This window comes from Drosophila willistoni, assembly GCF_018902025.1.
Source record: "Drosophila willistoni isolate 14030-0811.24 chromosome 2L unlocalized genomic scaffold, UCI_dwil_1.1 Seg168, whole genome shotgun sequence".
NCBI classification, from domain to species: domain Eukaryota; kingdom Metazoa; phylum Arthropoda; class Insecta; order Diptera; family Drosophilidae; genus Drosophila; species Drosophila willistoni.
Window position 1 is genome coordinate 1,464,959 of NW_025814047.1, and position 9,464 is coordinate 1,474,422.

The window sequence follows — 9,464 nt, forward strand, 5'->3', positions numbered from 1 at the left end:
AAAGTTGTCATAAATTTTTAATGACATTTACTTTGTTAAGGAAATATCTATCTTGTTTAGGTTGCACGTGTTCTAGAAATTTATATCAAACTTTTTATACCCTAGCAAATTTTTGTCAAAAGTGTGCAACGCATAGAAGAACCCATCTATACCATGTATGTACTTATCTGTAGTCCTGGGTGGGCGAGTTGTCCAAGTGGCCCAGTCAATTAGGCAACTGAAGAAAAAGGATTCGGTGTCGAATCCCAGACTAGTGTACGGATGTATCTTTCCTCCAAACCAAATGCCATAATTGCTAGTGCTTGAAAGAGATATTAGGTTAATAATTTACAACTACAGTGAAAGCTTCCGTGTGCGGACAGTCACGATTCCAGTATTTTCGTCCGTCTGCGTGAGGCTAAAGTAAATGTAAACTTATTTCGTCGTTTCGTTACATTTTGAAAAATCGGCTAATTCGTTAATTTCTTATTTAAGCTTGAGTTGTAAGTGTTCAAAGCAACGGTTTTGGTAAAATATAAACTCAAGGATTGCTAATTCTTTTAGTCGTTCCACTTGTAATGCCTCGTCTTATGTTTTTATTGGCTTTTCAATAATATCTAGCAGAATTACGTATCGTTATCTTTTATTAAAAAGTGACCGCCTGCGAGGAAAGTTTGCATAAAAATATTCAAAAAATCATGTCCGTGACTGGCCCTCAAAGCGTTCGCAAGAGGGACTTATTTTGAATGAAAATCATGCTAAAAATCTTGGGACCTAATATTCGTTCGGCTACAAGAGATATTCTCCTGCGTGAGCTTTCATTCTATAAGAAGGAAGAATCTTATTAATTTCTTAATGTGTCGTAAGTACAAAAGTTTTAAATATAATTAAGAATTAGGAGAGGAAAATATTATAGAGTATCATAGCGTTTTAAATGGAATGAAATATGACATGAATATATAATATATGTTGAGATTTGAAAATTATATACATAGGTAAATATATGTATGATTGTCTTAATATAAGAGATAAGCAGAAAGGTGTATAGTTAGCAATAACAAAATGCAAATGCATTCAATTTCAACACAGATAACAGATTGGCATAATCATTGTGACTGGGTGTAAGTAACCAATTTAATTATACAAAAATTAACAATTGTCAAATATTTTGTTTATCTTAATTAGCCGCCTCAACGCAAAATATTTCAATAGAGAAGTCGACGATTATTCAAGTATGTAAAGTAATCTGTCCAGGTGCTTCTCCGACCAATATAAAGTTGGACTTCTTTTCAAAATTAACAAAAAACATGTAAGACTGTGCAATAAAAAAAATTAATATTTCAGCAACAAAACAAATAATGTTCAAACATAACTTATGGACGGACCCAATCTTGAGTGGACAATTCCCGTTTTCTGTTTTGCTTTATTGTTAGATGACACTCGCTCTCTGCCTAAAAGAATGTTTACTGTAAACATAATCCAATTTTCTGCAATTTAATATAAAAATATATAAATAAAAAAATCAATCAAAAAAATTGCGACATCTTTTTCTTTATCTAGATAATATAAAATGTGTTCTATTCAATTTCTCTTACAGTATACAAATACATATGTCCAAGGAGTGAACTAGATAAGCTGGCCTACGAGTATTCGATCATCATGCGCTGTAACTTGTGTTCTATTTAACCGATCAAAATAAAACTTTGGGATCTGAGGTCTTATATCCAATATTATCATACTTATTAGTATTTCATGGGGATACTCCAATTTTTTCAATTATGATTCTTCTAAAACTATATGATATATCATAATGATTTTCATACTTTATCTTACCAGGCTATAAGTAGCTCAAATACCACGACGGACATGGCTATATCGACTTAGCTTCTCATGCTGAAAAAGATATATATATTCTTTATGGGGTCGGAAACGTCTGCTTAACCTACAAATATTTTTTGTAACTTAGGCCAATTACATCGGGCATATGTACATCGATGCATCGAGTTTTTGACCCGATAATATATGTACATCAGGCCCTCGAAAACAATTTTTTTGTGGTTTTCGATTTGAGTGCTCTGTAATTTTCGTTTGCGTCGCACAAACCGTTAACCAAGAAATCGCAAATTTAGCCAAAAACCAGAGGGCCGGGGCTAACTTCGACCGTGTCAAAGTTTGTATACCCTTGCAACTTTTTGGTAACTCTTTCCTTACCAATATCCATCAAAGTGGAAAAACGTTTTATCTAAAAGGCTAATATTTGCGAAAGAACGGCCTACAATCTTAGCATAGGAAATAACTAAGATATTGATCAAAGTCACTGTTTTCCACCGATCGTTCCTATGATCCAAATCCACTCCCAGAATATCCTTATCTGTCTTTCCCAACGATTGCAATTCTAGAATTATCATAACTTGTAAATAGGATAGTTCCATTGTGATACCTAATTGCACATAAAGTTCATAGGTTTGGGAATTGGCAATACGATGCAAATTCTGAAGACCAATAATGAATTTTTCGTCGTTTTTTCCGAATCAATTACGATACTCAGTCAAAGTTTTATTAAAGTCTATCAATTCGTTTATAAATAACTGTCCACTCACCACATTCAAAATCTCCCTCGCAGAGAACAGAAATCGCATGAAGTTCAGGTATTTCAATTTTATGAATTCCCGATGAGAGGCCTTCACAACCAGTTTTTGGTATTCTTTTCAGTCACTCGATTAAATATTCCTTGGTTTGGTTTATTTGTTATTTAGATTTTATGATCAAAATAAGATAAAAACATAATTTGATTCTATTTCTAATAGAAATTTTCTATTGTCGTCTGGTTAAACTTAAAAGAGGAAATGAAAGGAGTAAATTTTAAAATTGTAATTTTAGCAATATACCTTTAACGGGATATAGAGTTTGCATGTTGATCCAGACGGAATGGCAGATGGGCAGACACACTAACTTTATGAACTCACCTCATCATGCTCTTTCTTTCTTTTCTTTCCACACAACAAGCTTTGCCCATTTGCCAAGGGATCACAGAATATAGGAACTTGAAAGGGTATACAAACTTCAGCATGATCGAATAACCGTAAGCCAGGTTCTTTGGTTCACTCCTTGGTTAGAACATATTTGTATGCTGTAAGAGAAATTGAATACAACGCACTTTATAAAATCTAGATAAGAAAAAGATGGCGCAATTTTTTTTATTTATATATCATTATGGTCATTTTATGGCAGAATATTAGATTATGATTACATTTAAACTATAGTAAACATTCTTTTAAAAAGACAGCGAATGTCATCTAACAATGAGACACAACAGAAAACGGATATTGTCCACTCAAGATGGGGTCCGTCCAGAAGTTATGTTGGAAAATTATTTGTTTTGTTGCTGAAATATTAATTTTTTTTTGATTGCATAGTTTTCCAGGTTTTAAGTTTATTTTGAAATGAAGTTCATCTTTATCTAGGCCGGATAAGCATCTGGACAGATTTGAGAGAAATACACAACCACCAGCTCATACTTGAACAATCCTGGTCTTCTCTATTGAAATATTTTGCGTTGAGGTGGCTAATTAAGATAAACAAAATATTTGACAATTGTTCATTCTTGTATAATTAAATTGGTTACTTACATCCAGCCACAAAAATTATGCCACCAGGCTCCACGCCTTTGAGCACAATTAAAACCTTCCGATTGATCATTATCGTGATCAAAACTGGAAAATGCTTGATTTAAATTGTAGCTCATAGAATTCTCAGCTGTTCCTCTAAACTTTCCCAACGACTCCAATTTATATTTTGTAGTTTCGTTGCCAATTCTAAAATTATCATAACTAGCAAATTCGAAAGTTCCATTGTGATATCCCAATTGCACATAAAGTTGATAGGTTTGGGGATTGGTAATACGATGCAAATTATCAAGACCAATAAAAAATTCTCCCTCTTTATTTCCGAACCCATCACGATACTCAATCCAAGTTCTATTAAAGTCTACGCTGCCATCAAATCTTTTATGAATGACTATCCACCCACCACCTTCTACATCCCCCTCGCAAAGAACAGAAATCGGATAAATCCCGGGAATTTCAACTTTATGAATTCCTGAAGAGAGGCCTTTGCAACCAGTTTTTGGTCTCTTCTGACACTCGACTAAATCTTCTGCAGTTTGGTTTAGTTGTAGGGAATGTTCTTTAATTAAGTGATTTGAATCAGTCAACTGAGTTTCAGATTCTTCTAACTTTTTCTTTAATGATGCGATTTCAGAATTCAATTCTCCAATTTTGTTCTTTGAATTCTTTTCTTTAATCTGATATTCTTCAAATTCCTTGTTTTTCGACTCGAGGTCTTTAATTGCGTTTTCTAAATCGGTCTTTTGGGAAGCTAATTTCTCTTTTAGATTCTCTATTTCTCTATTTCTAGCCCCATCTATTTCCGTGTTCTTGTCTCTTAAGATTTGTTCAATTTTATTTCTTAAATATTTTTGTTCAGTTAAGCTTTCTTCCTTATCTTTTGCTGCTTGACGTTGAACATTTTCTAAATTCTCTTTCAATTGTTCTACTTTTGTCTTTAAATTGTCTATCTCAGTTTGAGATTTGTCTTTCTCATACATTTCTTTCTGCCTGTTGACAGAGTTTGTGATGAAATCGTTAATATTAGCAATCTGTATATTCTGTTGATCAATTTTACTTTGCAAATTCTCAATTGCTTTGCTTAGCTGACTATTTGTTTCATGAGTTGAGTTGAGTTTCATAGACCTATAGCAATATAAGGCACACAAATCTTTCTCGTCACTGGATAATTCACATTCCTAAGTAAACAGAATTATCAATTAGATTGAACTTCACTTTGTAATATTCACTTGGCCACTTACCCCGTGATCGTCCTTCGGGAGAGGAGATTCTGAGATTACATGCTGGAAACCAAGAACAAGGAAAAGGCCAACAAGTGGGAGGACATTTTTCCTTCTCATTTTGGAAAGTAATGCGGAATATACGAAAGTTATGAATTTATTAATGTTCAATATACTTTACACTTGCGACTGAGATAATGTCTCTGAGAGCAATGATTTAATTTTGAAATATTCATTGAGTTATATATTTTTCGGATTGTCTTGTCGTTTGTCGCGATAAGAATTTATTCTTTTCTTAGTGCAAAATCTATTTCAATTCAATTATGTGTTTGCATTTTGACATTGACCAAAACGATAAGGTTGTGTACGAAAATATTAAAACAATTCATTCTTATCTCTTATTTATATATATGTATGTATATGGGCATTTCCGAAATCACTCACACAACTTTCGAAAGCAGAATAAAATTGAATGTGTAAAATAAATCAAAGAAAATCTAATCAAACAATCAAAAATAAATGTTAAAGTTTATTTGTATACTTACAATTTTTGCATATTGGCCTCAATCTTTTTTTAAAAAAATTATTCTTTTGGGTCAGCCATACGACATTCTTTCCAGTACAGTTTTTAATGCATTTGCATAACAGTTTTAGTTTTTAGTTACTATATTAGTATTTAAGCTGTTAATACAAACCAAAATAAGACCAGAAGGCCGGGGCTAACTTCGAACGCGCCGAAGTTTGTATACCCTTGCAAGTTTGTTTTGTTAATCTTAATCCTTGTAATCCTTACCTTGTATATGAGTCAAAGTGAAAAAGGTTTTATATGAGAAGTCTAATGTTTGTCACTGTTCGTGCCTTTGATGTTTGTGTGGGAGGTGTATGATATAGTGGTCCGATATGGCTGAATCCGAGATATACTGTGCCGTATATACAAGCCTACATGCATTATGTAAACTCTGTAGCTCCAATGGTCTAGGAGAAGTTTGCGTTGAGCCAGACGGTCAGACGGACGGACGGACATGGCTTAATGAACTCGACTCGTCGTGCTGATCAAGAATACATATACTTTATATGGTCGGAGATGCTTCCTTCTATGCGTTGCATACTTCTGACCAAAATTAAATTATCCATTTTGCAAGGGTATAACGAGGACCTCAACACATATCTATAGAATGCGACATTATTCAGACTCACCAAAAACAGCACTAATGACACAATGTGCAACCAGTGGACATGATACTAGATGTACATGATACTAGATGAATACTAGATGAAGAGCGGCACTACAACAATACACATCATCAATAACCCGAATGCCACACGGCTTAACTTGAAGACTGACACCGATAATTGCGCCCACATATACAGACATTTACTTGACAAAAAATTAGTTCTTAACTTCACGTCGAACGGCGCTGACTTGTTAAATATTGTATGTTATTATTTCAAATTTTGTGTAATTGTTAAAATGTTTTGTTTTTGTTATTTTGTAGTTGCTCTGAAGGCATGACCGAAATATATCGGTTCAAAACATAGAATAATAACTGCGGTGTTTTATTTTTATTAATTCAATTGACCTGAACCCTATTATGATTGTATTTTACGTAAGTAAAATGTGATGACAAAGTTTCCAAAGGAATTCTCATTGATATCGATAACTTCTGGCCTAGATCGTACACTTTAATAATTTATTGGAAATTTGGTCCAACTGAAATTTGACCTAGGTAGGGGGTTAGCTTAACTTAAACAAATGAAACTCTTAGTCCAATATTAAATAATATAATTAGGAATTTTGCTTACCATTAATTTTAATTTATCAACTTGAGTTTAATGTGTAAAGTTTGCTCTGTGTTGATTTCGGCAATGAGGTTCACCATGATGAATAGTAGGTGGTAAGCACAGAATATAGGGAGAAATACTTTGTAAATGGTTAATGGCGAAATATGTAGTTGAAAATGCTTTCTCATGCTTCCTCCACTCAAGTACATTTTCATTTGACCAACGCTGCGTATGAGTGACATAGATGTATGGCTCATCCGCAGTGGTGTCCGTTTTGCTTCTGCTTCCACTTTGAGCATGAGCTTCAGCTTTTGTCTGTCGATTACAGAAACTTCCAATTCATACATATGAATCTAGATAGATAGATACATACATATTCGAATTTAGTGAATGCATTGGACACGGATACATTTGACCTCCCAGTTAGCTTAGATTTCAGTTCAAATAAACGAGCAATATCCATTGCAATGGCAACGAGGACCTTCGAAATCCATAAGCCTGAACTTCCTTCGCCCCCAATTGACCGTTGAGTTGTGCACATTTCTAACACACTCTTCCCTTACCTCCACACATTTATTTTGTATGTGTCTTTCTTTATTTTTGTTTCTTTTTTGTCTTGCATTGTCCATTTTGTATTTTTATACATGACGAACATATAGAAAATTTCTGCCAACCTTAACATGTGCCCTAGGGGGCTTGAGGTTTCGGGTGGAGTTGGGGAGTTGGAGTTGAGGTCGGGGGGTTATTTGGGTTAGCGAAATGGGTGACTGGGCGCGTTAGATCCATTGTTGTGTGTCCAGTTTAAACGCAACACGAGTTGCTATTAATACCCGCACAGCCACTTGAGAGTAAACCAACAACAACAACAACAGCAACAACAACAAAAGTTACAAAGTGAACAAATCCACAAAGGATACGAATTTTGTATACCTACTTAAGTAAAGAATACTCAGAATTCAATCATTTGGAGATCTTGAAATGAAGTCAAAGAAACATAAATATATTTTTAAAATGTTATATCCATCGATTGGGATAGAAAATAGTATTTTTTCGTGGATGATCTAAAAATTACTAAAAAATATTTGCGTACAAATAAGTATAAAGTATTTCAACGTAGTTTAAACATATTTAGACCAACAAGTTGATATTTTAGATAGACATGAAATATTTGTGAAACATTTAATAATATTTAAAATTGATTGAAAAAACTTTTTTGCTTCTTGATAACTTTTTTAAAATTTGACTCCTTTTTTTATAAATTTTTTGTTTTACATAAAAGTCTATTTAAAATATAAATATAAATAAGAATTACAAACTTTTATGCTCCTTAAGTTTCTTTAAAACTTGAATTTTTGTTATATTATTACAAAATAAATATTTATATTTATATTACAAAATAAATATTTTTTAGCTTTTTTGTCGACTGCGTGTTAGTTGATATAAATATAATAATTCTTATTTATATATAAATAACCAAAAAAAATAATAAATAAAATAAATAAATGAAAAGTCCATTCGTTTAAAATATAAATAAGAATTACAAACTTTTATGATTCTTGATAATTTCTTTAAGATTTAGCAATTTTTTTTTGTTTTACGTATAAGTCTATTCATTTAATTTTAAATAAAAATAAGAATTACAAGTTTATTTTTTTTATTTTAGAAAATTTGTTTCATTTAGTTAAATTAAAGAAAAAACTAATTAAGTTGCTATAATTTACCGATTTGAATATCTTTTTTTTGTTGAATTTTTTGTTTATTTACATTATTTTATGCTTTCTATTAATTTGCATCGGGTTTGAATGAAAAATGTATTAATCGACGGGGAATTCGATTCATATTTTTTTGTAGTTCATAAATAATATATTTTGATAAAAAAATGTCGTAAATGTATTAATCGACGGGGATTAATCAATTCATACTTTTTTGTAGTTCAAAAATAATATATTTTTTTTTATAAAAATAAAGTCGGATCAACAAGAAAACTATTATTGATTTGAACATTTTTGGTTTGCTGTTTAACTTAAACTATAATTATACCATACACCCACAGGGTGAAATGGTATATTAAATTAAATATTATGAAAGTGCTAATCGTTCGCTCAGAGAAAATTATGTATTTTTTGTTAAAACTAAATGGAATAACCAAAAAACTAACTAAAAAACATTTCTTTATTTAGTTTCTGGAAGTTGAGAAAATTAGAAGGTATCCTACAAAATATTTAATACATTTATGTTTCTGAAAATATTGTTTGCCCTTTTTACAAAAATAATATTTAATATTTAAGCGATTAAACACTTTAAAGTTTTTGAAATTTACTGAAACTCTTTGTTTTTATTAAATGAATAGACTGCACTCAATTTGAATATATAATTAAAGCTAAGGCATTCAATTTATAAAAATTTACATTTGTCGTTGAGCTAAAAGGACAAAAAAAAAAATATGGAAAATTTTTGCACTTCCAGAATAATTAAATGCAAGCAATAAATATTTAAAGCATGCATTTTTAGTTAGACAATTTGCTGCAAGGAAACTTCTCTTAATAATTTAAAGGTGAATATATAATAATTTTTGAATTATTTAATATTATGAATATTTAAGGCAACAGTTTACTAATTTAACATATGAACTTGAACTTGATGGAGCATGGAGTCAGAAGCAATTCTTGCCAAATCCCATAGACCCTTGATATCCACTGTTTGCCTGCAAAAGAGATACATTTTATGTCCAAACCAAAAAAAAATAAAAAATCCCCTCGAATAATAATAATAAAACTGAAACACGCTCGTGGTATTATTTAATTGAAATGTGAGAATGCGCTTTTCTAGCGTTCACACTCATTCTCAATTCGCCCAG

At 31.6% G+C, this 9,464-nt stretch overlaps 1 protein-coding gene across 1 annotated transcript; it reads right to left on the reverse strand.

Moving 5' to 3' along the window:
• Nucleotides 1-3,380: 3,380 nt before the first annotated feature.
• LOC124459855 (fibrinogen-like protein 1) lies at nucleotides 3,381-5,260 on the reverse strand. The gene is made up of 3 exons (XM_047009625.1): nucleotides 4,847-5,260; nucleotides 3,609-4,783; nucleotides 3,381-3,544 (listed from the first exon to the last, which is right to left on the reverse strand). Exons 1-3 carry the CDS (start codon nucleotides 4,943-4,945, stop codon nucleotides 3,436-3,438), a joined length of 1,383 nt encoding a protein of 460 aa, XP_046865581.1. The 5' UTR covers nucleotides 4,946-5,260; the 3' UTR covers nucleotides 3,381-3,435.
• Between the last annotated feature and the right edge of the window lie 4,204 nt (nucleotides 5,261-9,464).

Coding starts and splice junctions, on each gene's coding strand:
- LOC124459855 (XM_047009625.1), bottom strand. CDS start 4,945: ATGAGAAGGAAAAATGTCCTCCCACTTGTTGGCCTTTTCCTTGTTCTT. Junction 4,784..4,846: donor TCCCGAAGGACGATCACGGG/GTAAGTGGCCAA, acceptor CTGTTTACTTAG/GAATGTGAATTATCCAGTGA. Junction 3,545..3,608: donor CATAATTTTTGTGGCTGGAT/GTAAGTAACCAA, acceptor TATCTTAATTAG/CCACCTCAACGCAAAATATT.